The 20,366-nt window shown below is 47.0% G+C and overlaps 1 protein-coding gene across 1 annotated transcript in view; it reads right to left on the bottom strand.

Annotated features, from left to right (window-relative positions):
* Positions 1-20,366, bottom strand: part of LOC134957601 (protein kinase C delta type-like) — a 33,798-nt gene that overhangs the window by 905 nt on the left and 12,527 nt on the right. The window contains exons 6-9 of the mRNA XM_063939612.1: positions 15,966-16,104; positions 2,663-2,785; positions 2,261-2,389; positions 1,491-1,707 (exon numbers count right to left, since the gene is read on the bottom strand). Coding sequence (XP_063795682.1) covers positions 1,491-1,707; positions 2,261-2,389; positions 2,663-2,785; positions 15,966-16,104 — 608 coding nt within the window. The remainder of the gene's footprint in view (positions 1-1,490; positions 1,708-2,260; positions 2,390-2,662; positions 2,786-15,965; positions 16,105-20,366) is intronic.

Genomic DNA, 20,366 nt, shown 5'->3' with positions numbered 1-20,366 from the left:
ATCGTAATCGCAAATTTGAGAATCTTTTGTTCGCAATTTTAAGAAGCTAAGATTCACTCCCAGTAGGAGGCGGCTTACCGTGTGCAATGCTGCTAAAAGCAGCTTGCGAACGAACAACTCGGAATGAGGGCCCGTGTGCTCTGCGGGGGGGCAGATATAACATTTGTAGAGAGAGTTAGATTTGGGTGGGTTATTTTGTTTCTGTGCAGGGTAAATACTGGCTGCTTTATTCTTACACTGCAATCTAGATTCCAGTTTGAACACCCCACACCCAAATCTAACTCTCTCCGCACGTTATATCTGCCCCTCCTGCAGTGCACATGGTTTTACCCAACTGCTAACAAAATTGCTGCTGCGATCAACTCGAAATGACCACCTAAATGTTGGGTGGCTGCATTTACTGGACACAATATATCAATGAGACTGAAGGGGCGGAGACTGAGAATCTACAGAGGCATTCTCTGGCTAGCAAGAGGTCACAGAGTCTCTTCCCTGCTTAATGATCTTTCTTTTACAGGTTCTCACAAGATGCTGGAAAGTCAGAGATGTTCTTTCAGTAGGATGGCTTTTGTATCAACCAGGCACTTTTGATATAAGTGTCTTACTAGGTGCACAAATACTCATTGTAATAAAAGCATTGATATGTAAAAGGGAAACATACAGTAAGGACGGTCCACATCCCCTACAGTCCCCTCACTCATGATTAATGTCACGTGATGCTAGTTTTAAAAGAAAGTGCAATATGGGAAAATAACGGCAATTAATAGTAGGCAGGAAAATAAATTAGTGATACACAAGTGACAAGTTGGGCAAATCAATGTATTGGCCTATTGGAAGTGCTTGCAAGGGAGGGGCTGATCCAGACACAAACACAGAATTCCCCCCTCCTATATGATAGTAGTAATGCAGAGAAGTCAGGTTATATATGTAACTGAGTTCTCTACATTACTACTACCATACATGTATTCCAATGCACTGATCACACTATTGCTGTATATACCATCTATGTATATTACAGCATACTTCATGAGCGCTGGGATACATTTGCCAGCATCTCTTCCCGTTGGATCACACACCAGGAGGACCATGAAACAACGGATTATGTAGGGTTACATTGCTTCTTCTGAGCATGCAGCAGGTGCACCTTACTCTTCCTCCTCCCTCCCTTTGTTCTCCCTCTGCTAACACCCCAGACATGCTCCTTTTCCTCACCCACTGTCCTCTATTCCCCCTCTACCATTGTTATATCTCTTACGCTATATCTCTGTTTATGTAATAATCTGCAGACGGTTATTGTTTCTGCATTGCTTTGTGTGAGGAGCTTTTTGTATAACTTTCCATTAGGAAAATGTATTAATGCTTCTTACAATACTGCTATACCCAGCTCTGTCTACCTTTCTCCTTCTTTATTCTTCCTCCGTTTAATATTGAAAACTTAAACTAATCATGTTTAAAAAATCAGAAGAAAACTAAATCCATAATGTACATACCTGCAGAAACTCCAACTCCTACATCCAGCAGTGCTGCTGCCTCAGCTAGACGGTCGTAGGCCCGGTGCCTTTGGGGGGGGGTTCTCCAGGTGGAGGTGGTAAATGAGAACCCTGCAAACCGGTCCTGCTGGGGTACTGTTACAGGTGGATTATAGTCCTCTTCTGCCTCCATTATTGCTAGCTGGTTATTTATGGAGGCAGAGGGTGGAAAGGTCGGCTACAGAAATAAGAAGTAAAAGTGTATCAGTGATTATTACATCTTTCATATGACTTGTAAGAGAGAAAAAGAGGCAATTACCAAACTTCCTATTGTAGAGGTTATTTACAGTAGTTACATATTAGACCCTGACAACATATCTATATAAAGCTAAAGGAAGAGGCATTACAGGTGCACAAATATAACGCACTGTCGCTCAGCCCATATATAACCACAGTATTGCAGTAGATGTAGGTTGCTCTGGTGCAAATAAAGGTGTCCGTCTACTCAGTGCTCTCAGGAGAAGGCTACGTAACTACAAGTGCAGAGAGGAGAAGGACTTTCTAGAGCATTGACCACCCCACCCCCACCCCCACCCCGCGACTGTCTCTGCCTGATTGACAGGCAGAGGTGATCGCATTTTCTGCGGCCTTCCTGCAGTACGAACACTGTACATGTGCTGCATCTTTGTCTCAGAATGTGCGGTTGGATCGCTTACTGTGATCCAACCTGAATTAGGCCCTATATGCTGACCGGCATTCAGTAGCTCATGGAAGTTCTGTTTTATACTTACTGCTGCAGGAATGTATGGTGGCTCCATCTCAAGGGCTTCCAAGGCGACCCAGTTGATATGCCGGAAGAAGCGATGGAGGCGGATGTTATCATTCACTCCTGGGCGTCTGGCTGGCATGATACTGAAGAGCTGAAAAAGATATTTGTATTTAATGATTTGTACAGTACAGATGCTCAATACAATCATGTTACAAACATTTCTGCTGCCTGGCACAGAGGAATATAAAGTGATTGTTCCATGGCCGCAGTCTGGTATTACTGAGTTCTATCTGCTCGCAGTGCCACAAAAGCTGCAGCATGACTGACATGCTGCTGGCGGACAGTGTTCCAGAAAACGGGGGCATGACGGCCCTGTTTCCTGGGTATTCTGAAGCCAGAGGCTGCGCCCTGCGTCCTCATTTACCTCGTCAATGATGTTCCTGACTTCAGTGCCTGGTCCAAAAGATCTTCCATTGACCATTTTGCTGAGAATGATGCCAAAGCAAAACCAATCATGACCGATAGCTCTCTCTTCGCGAAAACGTACCTACCGGAAAGAAGAGCGACAGACAGTCATTACCAGGCTTTTACTAATAACTTTTTCCATTTTTACTTTTCTAATTACGGGGACAAACACAAGATTTCTATTTTCTGGGTGGAGGATACATACATACATACATATATATATATATATATATATATATATCCAGAAAGTCCACACTCACTGCTCCAATTTGCAACCTGGGCGGTGCTCCATAAGAGATTCACAAGAAATCCAAAAATATATCCGAAAAAAGATACAGGCACTCACCACTTCCTTGATGATGAAAACTTTATTGGTGTGTCTCACATAGAGACAGTTAACAGCATGTCAGCAATAGGTGTCAACGTTTCGGCTCCATCTGAGCCTTTTTCAAGACTAACAAGATTTCTCTGACGTCCTAGTGGATGCTGGGGACTCCGTCAGGACCATGGGGAATAGCGGCTCCGCAGGAGACAGGGCACAAAAGTAAAAGCTTTAGGATCAGGTGGTGTGCACTGGCTCCTCCCCCTATGACCCTCCTCCAAGCCTCAGTTAGATTTTTGTGCCCGGCCGAGAAGGGTGCAATCTAGATGGCTCTCCTAAAGAGCTGCTTAGAGTAAAAGTTTGTTAGGTTTTTTATTTTCAGTGAGTCCTGCTGGCAACAGGCTCACTGCTACGAGGGACTTAGGGGAGAGAAGTGAACTCACCTGCGTGCAGGATGGATTGGCTTCTTAGGCTACTGGACACCATTAGCTCCAGAGGGAGTCGGAACACAGGTCTCACCCTGGGGTTCGTCCCGGAGCCGCGCCGCCGACCCCCTTGCAGATGCCGAAAAGTGAAGAGGTCCAGAAACCGGCGGCAGAAGACTTTTCAGTCTTCATAAGGTAGCGCACAGCACTGCAGCTGTGCGCCATTGTTGTCAGCACACTTCATAGCAGCGGTCACTGAGGGTGCAGGGCGCTGGGGGGGGCGCCCTGGGCAGCAATGATAGTACCTTATTCTGGCTAAAAATACATCACATATAGCCCCTGGGGGCTATATGGATGTATTTAACCCCTGCCAGGTCTCAGAAAAACGGGAGAAGAAGCCCGCCGAAAAGGGGGCGGGGCCTATTCTCCTCAGCACACAGCGCCATTTTCCCTCACAGAAATGCTGGTGGGAAGGCTCCCAGGCTCTCCCCTGCACTGCACTACAGAAACAGGGTTAAAACAGAGAGGGGGGGCACTTATTTGGCGATATGACTATAAATGGTATAAGGGAAAAAATAAGAATTTACTTACCGATAATTCTATTTCTCGGAGTCCGTAGTGGATGCTGGGGTTCCTGAAAGGACCATGGGGAATAGCGGCTCCGCAGGAGACAGGGCACAAAAAGTAAAGCTTTTCCAGATCAGGTGGTGTGCACTGGCTCCTCCCCCTATGACCCTCCTCCAGACTCCAGTTAGGGACTGTGCCCGGACGAGCGTACACAATAAGGGAGGATTTTGAATCCCGGGTAAGACTCATACCAGCCACACCAATCACACCGTACAACTTGTGATCTAAACCCAGTTAACAGTATGATAACAGAGGAGCCTCTGAAAGATGGCTCCCTAAACAATAACCCGAATTAGTTAACAATAACTATGTACAAGTATTGCAGATAATCCGCACTTGGGATGGGCGCCCAGCATCCACTACGGACTCCGAGAAATAGAATTATCGGTAAGTAAATTTTTATTTTCTCTATCGTCCTAGTGGATGCTGGGGTTCCTGAAAGGACCATGGGGATTATACCAAAGCTCCCAAACGGGCGGGAGAGTGCGGATGACTCTGCAGCACCGAATGAGAGAACTCCAGGTCCTCCTTTGCCAGGGTATCAAATTTGTAGAATTTTACAAACGTGTTCTCCCCTGACCACGTAGCTGCTCGGCAGAGTTGTAATGCCGAGACCCCTCGGGCAGCCGCCCAAGATGAGCCCACCTTCCTTGTGGAATGGGCCTTAACAGATTTAGGCTGTGGCAGGCCTGCCACAGAATGTGCAAGTTGAATTGTGTTACAAATCCAACGAGCAATCGACTGCTTAGAAGCAGGCGCACCCAACTTGTTGGGTGCATACAGTATAAACAGCGAGTCAGATTTTCTGACTCCAGCCGTCCTTGAAATGTATATTTTTAAAGCTCTGACAACGTCCAACAACTTGGAGTCCTCCAAGTCGCTTGTAGCCGCAGGCACTACAATAGGCTGGTTCAGGTGAAACGCTGATACCACCTTAGGGAGAAAATGCGGACGCGTCCGCAGCTCTGCCCTATCCGAATGGAAAATTAAATAAGGGCTTTTATAAGATAAAGCCGCCAGTTCAGATACTCTCCTGGCGGACGCCAGGGCCAGTAACATAGTCACTTTCCATGTGAGATATTTCAAATCCACATTTTTTAGTGGTTCAAACCAATGGGATTTGAGGAAATCTAAAACTACATTTAGATCCCACGGTGCCACCGGAGGCACCACAGGAGGCTGTATATGCAGTACTCCTTTGACAAAAGTCTGGACCTCAGGAACTGAGGCCAATTCTTTTTGGAAGAATATTGACAGGGCCGAAATTTGAACCTTAATAGATCCCAATTTGAGACCCATAGACAATCCTGATTGCAGGAAATGTAGGAAACGACCCAGTTGAAATTCCTCCGTCGGAGCACTCCGATCCTCGCACCACGCAACATATTTCCGCCAAATGCGGTGATAATGCTTCGCGGTGACTTCCTTTCTTGCCTTAATCAAGGTAGGAATGACTTCTTCTGGAATGCCTTTTCCTTTTAGGATCTGGCGTTCAACCGCCATGCCGTCAAACGCAGCCGCGGTAAGTCTTGGAATAGACACGGTCCCTGCTGAAGCAGGTCCTGTCTTAGAGGTAGAGGCCACGGATCGTCCGTGACCATCTCTTGAAGTTCCGGGTACCAAGACCTTCTTGGCCAATCCGGAGCCACTAGTATCGTTCTTACTCCGCTTTGCTGTATGATTCTCAATACCTTTGGTATGAGAGGCAGAGGAGGAAACACATACACCGACTGGTACACCCAAGGTGTTACCAGCGCGTCCACAGCTATTGCCTGCGGATCTCTTGACCTGGCGCAATACCTGTCCAGTTTTTTGTTGAGGCGAGACGCCATCATGTCCACCATTGGTCTTTCCCAACGGTTTATTAGCATGTGGAAAACTTCTGGATGAAGTCCCCACTCTCCCGGGTGAAGATCGTGTCTGCTGAGGAAGTCTGCTTCCCAGTTGTCCACTCCCGGGATGAACACTGCTGACAGTGCTATCACGTGATTCTCCGCCCAGCGAAGGATCCTGGCAGCTTCTGCCATTGCACTCCTGCTTCTTGTGCCGCCCTGTCTGTTTACATGGGCGACTGCCGTGATGTTGTCCGACTGGATCAACACCGGTCTTCCTTGAAGCAGAGGTTCCGCCTGGCTTAGAGCATTGTAGATTGCTCTTAGTTCCAGAATGTTTATGTGAAGAGACTTTTCCAGGCTCGACCACACTCCCTGGAAGTTTCTTCCTTGTGTGACTGCTCCCCAGCCTCTCAGGCTGGCGTCCGTGGTCACCAGGATCCAATCCTGTATGCCGAATCTGCGGCCCTCCAATAGATGAGCCCTCTGCAACCACCACAGAAGAGATACCCTTGTCCTTGGAGACAGGGTTATCCGCAGGTGCATCTGAAGATGCGTGCATTGATGTACAGACACCTTTCCTGGTTTTAGGAGATTCCTGACCAGGTCGGATAACTCCTTGGCTTTTTCCTCGGGAAGAAAAACCTTTTTCTGAACCGTGTCCAGAATCATCCCTAGGAACAGCAGACGAGTTGTCGGCATTAATTGGGATTTTGGAATATTCAGAATCCATCCGTGCTGCTTTAGCACCTCTTGAGATATTGCTAATCCCATCTCTAGCTGTTCTCTGGACCTTGCCCTTATTAGGAGATCGTCCAAGTATGGGATAATTAATACGCCTTTTCTTCGAAGAAGAATCATCATCTCGGCCATTACCTTTGTAAAGATCCGAGGTGCCGTGGACAAACCAAACGGCAGCGTCTGAAACTGATAGTGACAGTTTTGTACAACGAACCTGAGGTACCCCTGGTGTGAGGGGTAAATTGGAACGTGGAGATACGCATCCTTGATGTCCAAGGATACCATAAAGTCCCCTTCTTCCAGGTTCGCTATCACTGCTCTGAGTGACTCCATCTTGAACTTGAACTTCTTTATGTACAGGTTCAAGGACTTCAGATTTAGAATAGGCCTTACCGAGCCATCCGGCTTCGGTACCACAAATAGAGTGGAATAATACCCCTTCCCTTGTTGTAGAAGAGGTACCTTGACTATCACCTGCTGAGAGTACAGCTTGTGAATGGCTTCCAAAACCGTCTCCCTTTCGGAAGGGGACGTTGGTAAAGCAGACTTCAGGAAACGGCGAGGTGGATCTGTCTCTAATTCCAACCTGTACCCCTGAGATATTATCTGCAGGATCCAGGGATCTACCTGCGAGTGAGCCCACTGCGCGCTGTAATTTTTGAGACGACCTCCCACCGTCCCCGAGTCCGCTTGAGAAGCCCCAGCATCATGCTGAGGCTTTTGTAGAAGCCGGGGAGGGCTTCTGTTCCTGGGAAGGAGCTGCCTGTTGCTGTTTCTTCCCTCGACCTCTGCCTCGTGGCAGATATGAATAGCCCTTTGCTCTCTTATTTTTAAAGGAACGAAAGGGCTGCGGTTGAAAAGTCGGTGCCTTTTTCTGTTGGGGAGTGACTTGAGGTAGAAAGGTGGATTTCCCGGCTGTAGCCGTGGCCACCAAATCTGATAGACCGACTCCAAATAACTCCTCCCCTTTATACGGCAAAACTTCCATATGCCGTTTTGAATCCGCATCGCCTGTCCACTGTCGCGTCCATAAAGCTCTTCTGGCCGAAATGGACATAGCACTTACCCGTGATGCCAGTGTGCAGATATCCCTCTGTGCATCACGCATATAAAGAAATGCATCCTTTATTTGTTCTAACGACAGTAAAATATTGTCCCTGTCCAGGGTATCAATATTTTCAATCAGGGACTCTGACCAAACTACCCCAGCACTGCACATCCAGGCAGTCGCTATAGCTGGTCGTAGTATAACACCTGCATGTGTGTATATACTTTTTTGGATATTTTCCATCCTCCTATCTGATGGATCTTTAAGTGCGGCCGTCTCAGGAGAAGGTAACGCCACTTGTTTTGATAAGCGTGTTAGCGCCTTGTCCACCCTAGGAGGTGTTTCCCAGCGCTCCCTAACCTCTGGCGGGAAAAGGTATAATGCCAATAATTTCTTTGAAATTATCAGCTTTTTATCAGGGGCAACCCACGCTTCATCACACACGTCATTTAATTCTTCTGATTCAGGAAAAACTATAGGTAGTTTTTTCACACCCCACATAATACCCTGTTTAGTGGTACCTGTAGTATCAGCTAAATGTAACGCCTCCTTCATTGCCAAAATCATATAACGTGTGGCCTTACTGGAAAATACGGTTGATTCGTCACCGTCACCACTGGAATCAGTGCCTGTGTCTGGGTCTGTGTCGACCGACTGAGGCAAAGGGCGTTTTACAGCCCCTGACGGTGTTTGAGGCGCCTGGACAGGCACTAATTGATTGTCCGGCCGCCTCATGTCGTCAAACGACTGCTTTAGCGTGTTGACACTATCCCGTAATTCCATAAATAAAGGCATCCATTCTGGTGTCGACCCCCTAGGAGGTGACATCCCCATATTTGGCAATTGCTCCGCCTCCACACCAATATCGTCCTCATACATGTCGACACACACGTACCGACACACAGCAGACACACAGGGAATGCTCTAAACGAAGACAGGACCCACTAGCCCTTTGGGGAGACAGAGGGAGAGTCTGCCAGCACACACCAAAAAGCGCTATATATGACAGGGATAGCCTTATAATAAGTGCTCCCTTATAGCTGCTTTATATATATCAAGATATTGCCATTAAATTTGCCCCCCCTCTCTGTTTTACCCTGTTTCTGTAGTGCAGTGCAGGGGAGAGACCTGGGAGCCGTCCTGACCAGCGGAGCTGTGAGAGGAAATGGCGCCGTGTGCTGAGGAGATAGGCCCCGCCCCTTTTTCGGCGGGCTCGTCTCCCGCTATTTTGTGAATACAGGCAGGGGTTAAATATCTCCATATAGCCTCTGGGGGCTATATGTGAGGTATTTTTAGCCTTTATATAGGTTTACATTTGCCTCCCAGGGCGCCCCCCCCCAGCGCCCTGCACCCTCAGTGACTGCGTGTGAAGTGTGCTGAGAGGAAAATGGCGCACAGCTGCAGTGCTGTGCGCTACCTTTAGAAGACTGCAGGAGTCTTCAGCCGCCGATTCTGGACCTCTTCTTACTTCAGCATCTGCAAGGGGGCCGGCGGCGCGGCTCCGGTGACCATCCAGGCTGTACCTGTGATCGTCCCTCTGGAGCTGATGTCCAGTAGCCAAGAAGCCAATCCATCCTGCACGCAGGTGAGTTCACTTCTTCTCCCCTCTGTCCCTCGTTGCAGTGATCCTGTTGCCAGCAGGAATCACTGTAAAATAAAAAACCTAAGCTAAACTTTCTCTAAGCAGCTCTTTATGAGAGCCACCTAGAATTGCACCCTTCTCGGCCGGGCACAAAAATCTAACTGGAGTCTGGAGGAGGGTCATAGGGGGAGGAGCCAGTGCACACCACCTGATCTGGAAAAGCTTTACTTTTTGTGCCCTGTCTCCTGCGGAGCCGCTATTCCCCATGGTCCTTTCAGGAACCCCAGCATCCACTAGGACGATAGAGAAACACTTATATAAAGGTTGTCCCTGTATAATTATAGCGTTTTTGGTGTGTGCTGGCAAACTCTCCCTCTGTCTCCCCAAAGGGCTAGTGGGGTCCTGTCCTCTATCAGAGCATTCCCTGTGTGTGTGCTGTGTGTCGGTACGTGTGTGTCGACATGTATGAGGACGATGTTGGTGAGGAGGCGGAGCAATTGCCTGTAATGGTGATGTCACTCTCTAGGGAGTCGACACCGGAATGGATGGCTTATTTAAGGAATTACGTGATAATGTCAACACGCTGCAAGGTCGGTTGACGACATGAGACGGCCGGCAAACCAATTAGTACCTGTCCAGGCGTCTCAAACACCGTCAGGGGCGTTAAAACGTCCTTTTACCTCAGTCGGTCGACACAGACACGGACACTGACTCCAGTGTCGACGGTGAAGAAACAAACGTATTTTCCTTTAGGGCCACACGTTACTTGTTAAGGGCAATGAAGGAGGTGTTACATATTTCTGATACTACAAGTACCACAAAAAAGGGTATTATGTGGAGTGTGAAAAAACTACCTGTAGTTTTTCCTGAATCAGATAAATTAAATGAAGTGTGTGATGATGCGTGGGTTTCCCCCGATAGAAAATTATTGGCGGTATACCCTTTCCCGCCAGAAGTTAGGGCGCGTTGGGAAACACCCCTTAGGGTGGATAAGGCGCTCACACGCTTATCAAAACAAGTGGCGGTACCGTCTCCAGATAGGGCCGCCCTCAAGGAGCCAGCTGATAGGAGGCTGGAAAATATCCTAAAAAGTATATACACACATACTGGTGTTATACTGCGACCAGCGATCGCCTCAGCCTGGATGTGCAGCGCTGGGGTGGCTTGGTCGGATTCCCTGACTGAAAATATTGATACCCTTGACAGGGACAGTATTTTATTGACTATAGAGCATTTAAAGGATGCATTTCTATATATGCGAGATGCACAGAGGGATATTTGCACTCTGGCATCAAGAGTAAGTGCGATGTCCATATCTGCCAGAAGTTGTTTATGGACACGACAGTGGTCAGGTGATGCAGATTCCAAACGGCACATGGAAGTATTGCCGTATAAAGGAGAAAAAGACAACGTCTTTTCAGCCTCAGTCCTTTCGTCCCCATAAGGGCAAGCGGGCAAAAGGCCAGTCATATCTGCCATGGGATAGAGGAAAGGGAAGAAGACTGCAGCAGGCAGCCCATTCCCAGAAACAGAAGCCCTCCACCGCTTCTGCCAAGTCCTCAGCATGACGCTGGGGCCGTACAAGCGGACTCGGGTGCGGTGGGGGGGGGGTCGTCTCAAGAGTTTCAGCACGCAGTGGGCTCACTCGCAAGTGGACCCCTGGATCCTACAAGTAGTATCCCAGGGGTACAGATTGGAAATTCGAGACGTCTCCCCCTCGCAGGTTCCTGAAGTCTGCTTTACCAACGTCTCCCTCCGACAGGGAGGCAGTAGTGGAAACAATTCACAAGCTGTATTCCCAGCAGGTGATAATCAAAGTACCCCTCCTACAACAAGGAAAGGGGTATTATTCCACACTATATTGTGGTACTGAAGCCAGACGGCCCGGTGAGACCTATTCTAAATCTGAAATAGTTGAACACTTACATACAAAGGTTCAAATCAAGATGGAGTCACTCAGAGCAGTGATAGCGAACCAGGAAGAAGGGGACTATATGGTGTCCCGGGACATCAGGGATGCTTACCTCCATGTCCCAATTTGCCCTTCTCACCAAGGGTACCTCAGGTTCGTGGTACAGAACTGTCACTATCAGTTTCAGATGCTGCCGGTTGGATTGTCCACGGCACCCCGGGTCCTTACCAAGGTAATGGCCGAAATGATGATTCTTCTTCAAAGAAAATGGACGATCTCCTGATAGGGGCAAGGTCCAGAGAACAGTTGGAGGTCGGAGTAGCACTATCTCAAGTAGTTCTACGACAGCACGGGTGGATTCTAAATATTCCAAAACCGCAGCTGTTTCCGACGACACGTCTGCTGTTCCTAGGGATGATTCTGGACACAGTCCAGAAAAAGGTGTTTCTCCCGGAGAAGAAAGCCAGGGAGTTATCCGAGCTAGTCAGGAACCTCCTAAAACCAGGAAAAGTGTCAGTGCATCATTGCACAAGGGTCCTGGGAAAAATGGTGGCTTCTTACGAAGCGATTCCATTCGGTAGATTTCACGCAAGAACTTTTCAGTGGGATCTGCTGGAAAAATGGTCCGGATCGCATCTTCAGATGCATCAGCGGATAACCCTGTCTCCAAGGACAAGGGTGTTTCTTCTGCGGTGGCTGCAGAGTGCTCATCTACTAAAGGGCCGCAGACTCGGCATTCAGGACTGGGTCCTGGTGACCACGGATGCCAGCCTGAGAGGCTGGGGAGCAGTCACACAGGGAAAAAATTTCCAGGGAGTGTGGGACTTCTCTCCACATAAATATACTGGAGCTAAGGGCAATTTACAATGTTCTAAGCTTAGCAAGACCTCTGCTTCAAGGTCAGCCGGTATTGATCCAGTGGGACAACATCACGGCAGTCGCCCACGTAAACAGACAGGGCGGCACAAGAAGCAGGAGGGCAATGGCAGAAACTGCAAGGATTCTTCGCTGGGCGAAAAATCATGTGATAGCACTGTCAGCAGTGTTCATTCCGGGAGTGGACAACTGGGAAGCAGACTTCCTCAGCAGGCACGACCTCCACCCGGGAGAGTGGGGACTTCATCGGGAAGTATTCCACATGATTGTGAACCGTTGGGAAAGACCAAAGGTGGACATGATGGCGTCCCGCCTGAACAAAAAACTGGACAGGTATTGCGCCAGGTCAAGAGACCCTCAAGCAATATCTGTGGACGTTCTGGTAACACCGTGGGTGTACCAGTCGGTGTATGTGTTCCCTCCTCTGCTTCTCATAACCAAGGTACTGAGAATTATAAGACGTAGAGGAGTAAGAACTATACTCGTGGCTCCGGATTGGCCAAGAAGGACGTGGCACCCGGAACTTCAAGAAATGCTCACAGAGGACTCATGGCCTCTGCCGCTAAGAAGGGACTTGCTTCAGCAAGTACCAGGTCTGTTCTAAGACTTACCGCGGCTGCGTTTGACGGCATGGCGGTGGAACGCCAGATCCTAAGGGAAAAAGGCATTCCGGAAGAGGTCATTCCTACCCTGGTCAAAGCCAGGAAGGAGGTGACCGCAAAACATTATCACCACATGTGGCGAAAATATGTTGCGTGGTGTGAGGCCAGGAAGGCCCCACAAAGAAATTTCAACTCGGTCGATTCCTGCATTTCCTGCAAACAGGAGTGTCTATGGGCCTCAAATTGGGGTCCATTAAGGTTCAAATTTCGGCCCTGTAAATTTTCTTCCAGAAAGAATTGGCTTCAGTTCCTGAAGTCCAGAAGTTTGTCAAGGGAGTATTGCATATACAACCCCCTTTTTGTGCCTCCAGTGGCACTGTGGGATCTCAACGTAGTTCTGGGATTCCTCAAATCACATTTTAAACCGCTCAAATCTGTGGATTTGAAATATCTCACATGGAAAGTGACCATGCTGTTGGCCCTGGCCTCGGCCAGGCGAGTGTCAGAATTGGCGGCTTTGTCTCACAAAAGCCATATCTGATTGTCCATTCGGACAGGGCAGAACTGCGGACTCGTCCCCAGTTTCTTCCTAAGGTGGTGTCAGCGTTTCACCTGAACCAGCTTATTGTGGTACCTGCGGCTACTAGGGACTTGGAGGACTCCAAGTTGCTAGATGTTGTCAGGGCCCTGAAAATATAGGTTTCCAGGACGGCTGGAGTCAGGAAAACTGACTCGCTGTTATCCTGTATGCACCCAACAAACTGGGTGCTCTTGCTTCTAAGCAGACGATTGCTCGTTGGATTTGTAGCACATTTCAACTTGCACATTCTGTGGCAGGCCTGCCACAGCCTAAATCTGTCAAGGCCCATTCCACAAGGAAGGTGGGCTCATCCTGGGCGGCTGCCCGAGGGGTCTCGGCATTACAACTCTGCCGAGCAGCTACGTGGTCGGGGGAGAACACGTTTGTAAAATTCTACAAATTTGATACCCTGGCTAAAGAGGACCTGGAGTTCTCTCATTCGGTGCTGCAGAGTCATCCGCACTCTCCCGCCCGTTTGGGAGCTTTGGTATAATCCCCATGGTCCTGACGGAGTCCCCAGCATCCACTAGGACGTCAGAGAAAATAGGATTTTACTTACCGATAAATCTATTTCTCGTAGTCCGTAGTGGATGCTGGGCGCCCATCCCAAGTGCGGATTGTCTGCAATACTTGTACATAGTTATTGTTACAAAAATCGGGTTATTATTGTTGTGAGCCATCTTTTCAGAGGCTCCGCTGTTATCATGCTGTTAACTGGGTTCAGATCACAGGTTGTACAGTGTGATTGGTGTGGCTGGTAGGAGTCTTACCCGGGATTCAAAATCCTTCCTTATTGTGTACGCTCGTCCGGGCACAGTATCCTAACTGAGGCTTGGAGGAGGGTCATAGGGGGAGGAGCCAGTGCACACCACCTGATCCTAAAGCTTTTACTTTTGTGCCCTGTCTCCTGCGGAGCCGCTATTCCCCATGGTCCTGACGGAGTCCCCAGCATCCACTACGGACTACGAGAAATAGATTTATCGGTAAGTAAAATCTTATTTACAGCAGGTTCTCACCCAGCAGCCCATGACACACAATGAACCCTGGAGCACTTTTATAGCAGAGGCATATCACAAACCCCGCCCATCAATCATCCAACAGGAAATAACAAAAAACACTGGTATTCAAGTGTTTAACATGTGTAATCAAGGATACATGTGCAGCCAATCGAATGTCCTATAACATCAACTAATTACACAACATGTGAACACAATCACAACCATTTAAAACTAGTGATGAGCGGATTCGGTTTTACTCGGTTTTACTCGGTTTTACTCGGTTCTCAAAACGGCATCTTATTGGCTCACGGATGTCACGTGTTTTGGATAGCCAATAAGATGCCGTTTTGAGAACCAAGTAAAACCGAGTAAAACCGAACCTCGCTCATCACTATTTAAAACCAAAAGAACAACCGATAGCGGCTGATAGTCGCGTTACCGGAAGTGTTGTGCGTTCCATTGTCAGTGGAACGCACACGTCTATCCGGCGGAAGTGGATTTAGCAGACGTGAGGCAGTTACGACAACGAGAGGCTAAATGGATATATGAGCTGGACACTCTGACACCACGGGGCCTAAATGAGGCAAATCCATTCAATGTTTTTCTTGGATAGGGCTATGACTAGACTTTTTTAATATCCGTACTTTTCATAATGTATGTTCACAATTATGTGTGTTGTCTTGTTTGTGATTTTCTTGTCTTTTGTGTTGGTGATCACTCTGGTTCACCTAGTGGCAGAGGCAATATCACACACCCAATACGGTCCCCATTTAGTCCTGGGTTCCATTTATATCCATATTATGTGTTTTAAACTTCTATTACACATTTCTCAGCTAAGCTGTATAAGTTATTATGAATTATTCTATATATATGTATAAAGGCGAGAATGTGTGGTTCTGGAGCCGAAACGTCGACACCTTTTGCTGACATGCTGTTAACTGTCTCTATGTGAGACACACCAATAAAGTTTTCATCATCAAGGAAGTGGTGAGTGCCTGTATCTTTTTTCGTATATTTATATATATATATATATATATATATATATATATATATATATATATATATATATATACAGGTTGAGCATCCCATATCCAAATATTCCGAAATACGGATTCTTTTTGAGTGAAAGTGTTTTCTGATGGCTCAATGTAAACAGACTTTGTTTTATACACAAAGTTATTGTGTATATACACAAAGTTATTAAAAATATTGTATTAAATGACCTTCAGGCTGTGTGTTTAAGATGTATGTAAAACTTAAATGCATTCTGTGCTTAGACTTCCAAAATATGGAAAAATCCGATATTCAAAATACACACACACACACACACACACACACACACACACACACACACACACACACATATATATTTATTTATACGTATGCAACAATAATCAGAATTGTCACCTTGACGTCCCTGAAACATTGGTATCATGCTGTGAACCTTTTGAATATATCACTTTTGGATTAAGACTCGGAGTGCCGCTATCTTTTGTTCTACATTATATGTATACGTACATATATAATTTGACTGATCGGCCATAACATTAAACCCACATGTCTAATATTGGGCAGGTTCCCCTCATGGCACCACAACAGCTCTGACCCACCACGGAAGGAACTCCACAAGACCTCTGAAGGTGTTCTGTGTACCTGAGAATCAGGCCCAGTGTATATAATTACATGAGTACACAGTAGAATACCCTTTGCACCTCACCTCAGGAGTGATGTCGCCACATCTTCCAGCACAGCCAGTGGCACTCCAGTCTCTAGGTGTGATGTTACTTGCGAGACCGAAGTCGGCGATCTTGAGGTGGCCTGTTGCAGCCACTAAGATGTTATCTGGCTTGAGGTCGCTGTGAAGAAAATAACACCTTTGTATACAGTGTGCTTTCATACAAACATGATTTATTGATACATACATCATCACTTTATATGTGTAAATAATAGTGGTTTTGAATGTATGTTTAGGAACAAGGACTAGAGTGTCAGTACCTACTGTAATCATTTGTAGGTCAGTGTCCATGGGGGTTATTCAGAGATAGATGCAGATCACTGCATACGCAAGATCTGCATCCATCTCCTCACATGCTGCGGGCGGCCCAGCACAGGGCAAGGCAACCTGTGGTTCCGAATCATGATCCAATCTAATTGTGGACGCATTGATTTAAGGTTGACTCCTGCCAGCTCAATCTGGCTATGTGTGACATCATGCAGCCTCCCTGAAAACACTCCCGGCATGCCACGTTTGGCCCACCACACCCACAAAATGCTATGTCGCCACCCACCCAACACATGCCACTGTTAATCATCCTTTGGGGATGCGCCTGCAATGTGAATGACCACACAGGCGCAATGCAGACGCTGCAGGTGTACAGTGCAAACTGTGATGCGGCCGCTTTCACGGCCAAGTCTGAAGGAGAGCCCATGTGATTCCACTATGTCATGTACAGTTGTGTGTGCTCAGCAGAATTCTGTTATGTAGTAGTATAGGCTCAATCAGCCCATTAACCCTTCTGATGCTAATATGTGTGGTTACTGCATAATAATTAGTGATATTGGTCACAGGGAGCGACACCTGGGGGCTGATGCTGATCCTTCCCAGCTGGTGAAGGGGAGAACCTTATAAATGGGGTAAGTTTATTCTTGTATGTAACCCTAAAGAGATTGTAAAAGTCCATTGACACGTGGGTCAGACAGTATATTGTGCTTACTGAGCTTTTTATTCCCCAAGTGCCGCTGCTGCAATTTATCATTGGGACTCGGTAACTTTCAGAGGGCAGTGGGGTGAATTATTTACTTGTGCAGTGAGTGCCAGATACCTGCAGGATTATATATATAGTGGTTGGAGAAGGAAATAAGAAGTTGGGGTATGGGAATAAAATGGCCGGGGTCCGGGGTACACCTAGAGCCACAGAAGCCTTAGAGGTGTTGCTAGTATAAAAACAATCCTTGATCCTTTTTAAAACTATATAGCAGTGTTGGACTGGGGCATGAAGGGCCATCGGGGGAATGCAATGGTAGGGGCCCATGTTTAGGTGCGGGACCAGTCCCAAGAGAGGGTGTGGTCAGCCACCATATTGGTTTGCCAATTAGAGGCTGGGCCCCTTGATAAATATATATAGTAAATACTGCTAGTTGTCACGAACCGGTCTCTTACCTCTGCGGGTTCTGGGGTTCATCCGTTGCCAGTGCGGTTGCTCGCGGTGCTGTGCGCCCGTGTGGGGACACGGCGTGATCAATGGCACAGGTAATGCAGAGTCTGGGAACTGTGAGTGCGGAGACCAAATGGCCTAAGGCACTGCGGTGTGTCTGCTGTATAGGAGGTGGCCATGTTGGAGACCAAATAGCTAATACAGAGCACTTGTGAAAACACCTGTGGGCAGGTGTAAGCCAATCCCGTGCTTGTGCTGCCTTTAAGTAGGCTGGGATTATGTTACTCTGGGCCAGTGCTTTGTTGTATCAAAGCTGTGCTCTAGCTCTGAGCTCTCTCCGTGCATTCCTGTGTGATTCCCGTGGTCCAGATATCGCCTCCGTTCCCAGAGGTCCGTCTGCAGCCTTCACTGCTGAAAGATCCACCGGCTCTCCGCTGTGCTGTCAGTTAATTGCACTCCTATTGGAAATAGTTGGATTCCCAGTGTCCTGCATGAGGTTACCTTGTCAGTCTGCCTATCATTCAAAGTCTGGAGGATTCTGTTTCTCTCAGCTGTTCGTTTGTTCAACTCTGCATTTAACCCATTCATCACCTTGTCTTCTACTACAGTTTCACAGTGATCTCCGGAACCCGCAAGTAACCCAATTCAGTACTTTTATTTGCTATGTTGTCATTACAAGGATAATTCATCACAGTCTCTCAGTTAACTCTCAAAGCTCCATTGCCAATTCTTACAGTTAATTCTCCATGTCTGCATTAACCAGTTAAACACAATCTGCAGTTCAGCATCAAAGCTTGTTTATATTTGCTATGTTGTCATAACAAGGATAATTCTTCAGTCTCTCAGTTAACTCTCAAAACTCCATTGCAAATCCTTACAGTTATCTCTTCATGTCTGCATTATCCAGTTAATAACATTCTGCAGTTCAGCATCAAAGCTTGTTTATATTTGCTATGTTGTCATAACAAGGATAATTCTTCAGTCTCTCAGTTAACTCTCAAAACTCCATTGCAAATCCTTACAGTTATCTCTTCATGTCTGCATTATCCAGTTAATCATATTCTGCAGTTCAGCATCAAAGCTCGTTTATATTTGGACAATCCAACATTTATTCATCAGCTTGTTTTGCATATGTTTCCATGAACATTTCTTTTATGTATTTTTGAGTTTTCTCTTGCATATTATTCCTGCAATACTTCAGTATAATATGATGATTAACAACTTGTCAGTTAACTCTTTACTGAATTGTTATTTTGAATAAATATATGAATCGGAACTTTCTTCGTCCTCCCTGCTTTCTTCATAGCCCAGCACCTACACCTGTGGTTGGTCCCGGGTTAACGGATTCACAAAAACACCCGGACCTGACAGTAAGCACTGGCCACATGGATCCGTCAAGTGACCAATTCGCAGGAGGCGGTGCTACGTCAGATATCCTTTCCCGTCTGGAAAACCAGGAGTCTATACAGACACAAATAGTGCAGTTTATGCAAACTATGGCAGACCGTTTAGAGACTCTTTATACGGCTATTAAAACGTTCCAAGTCCAGATTCCAACCCCAGATGTCCCAGTTACCACTACAGCTTCTCCTGTGACGCTGCCTACGTCCCGCTTGCAGTTACCCTCTCCGAGTAAGTTTGACGGAACTCCAAAACTTTGCAGAGGATTCCTGAATCAATGCGAGATCCAGTTTGAACTGATGTCTGCCAGTTTCCCATCAGCTCGTTCTAAGGTTGCATATATTATTGCCCTCCTCTCCGGTCAGGCTCTGGAGTGGGCATCACCATTATGGGAGAGAGGTGATCCTATCCTCTCTAATTACAAAGAGTTCGTATCTTCCTTCCGGAGAATCTTTGACGAACCAGGCAGGACCACCTCAGCATCCTTGGAGATTCTCCGTCTACGTCAAGGTTTACGTCCTGTCAGTCAATATATTATTCAGTTTCGCACGTTGTCTTCAGAGTTAAACTGGAATGAGGAGGCCCTGATAGCCGCGTTTTGGAATGGACTTTCAGAAAGAATCAAGGATGATTTAACTATCCGGGATGTGCCAATTAAACTGGATGAATTGATTTCTCTCTGTAACAAACTTGATCTACGTTACAGGGAGCGATGTTTAGAGAAATCCAGGGCAGAGCGATCCAGTCCACGTGATCATCCTAGACCTCGACAAGATTCTTCATCACAGTCTCCAGTAATGACTGAAGAACCTATGCAGATTGGGCACTCTCGCCTCACAGAGGAGGAACGACTTCGTCGTCGACAGGGTAACCTCTGCATGTACTGTGGGTCCTCCGAACATTTAGTTAAATTCTGCAAACTCCGACCGGGAAACTCTCGCCTCCTAGCTTATTCAAGAGAGGTTAATCTAGGAGTTACTTTAGAATCACGTTCTGGGAAAGAGCCAACCTTGTCTATTCAATTAGAAGTTCCAAGTTCTACAGTGAAAGTTTCAGCCCTCCTAGATTCCGGGGCAGCCAAGAACTTCATCTCCTCAGCCTTTGTCATACGGTCTAAAGTTCAAACCATGCCCCTGGAAGCAGCAGTTGCTGTTACAGCAGTGGATGGAAGTCGAATTCCAGATGGTATAATTACTCATCGAACCGTATGTCTCAAGATGAAAGTTGGTGAGCTCCATTCCGAATACCTCTCCTTCTACGTGATTCCCAAAGCCTCTCAAGATGTGATACTTGGTTTACCTTGGCTGCAGAAACATAATCCTCAACTTAATTGGCAAACCATGGAAGTCCTTTCATGGGGTAAATCTTGTACCAAGGACTGTGTAGCTACAATTGTACCTCTTCGGTCAATTAGCCTTTCCGATCTACCTCCGGTGTATCAATCCCTTGCGGATGTTTCCAGTAAGCAAGCAGCAGACTCTCTACCTCCTCATCGTGAATGGGACTGCCCAGTCGTCCTGGTTCCGGGCAAGACCCCTCCTAGGGGACAAATTCATCTGCTA

The sequence above is a fragment of the Pseudophryne corroboree genome, chromosome 9 (genome assembly GCF_028390025.1).
Source record: "Pseudophryne corroboree isolate aPseCor3 chromosome 9, aPseCor3.hap2, whole genome shotgun sequence".
In the NCBI taxonomy this organism is placed as follows: Eukaryota; Metazoa; Chordata; class Amphibia; order Anura; family Myobatrachidae; genus Pseudophryne; species Pseudophryne corroboree.
The sequence above is the reverse complement of the archived record's forward strand: the minus strand, read 5'-3'. Positions and strand labels throughout refer to the sequence as shown.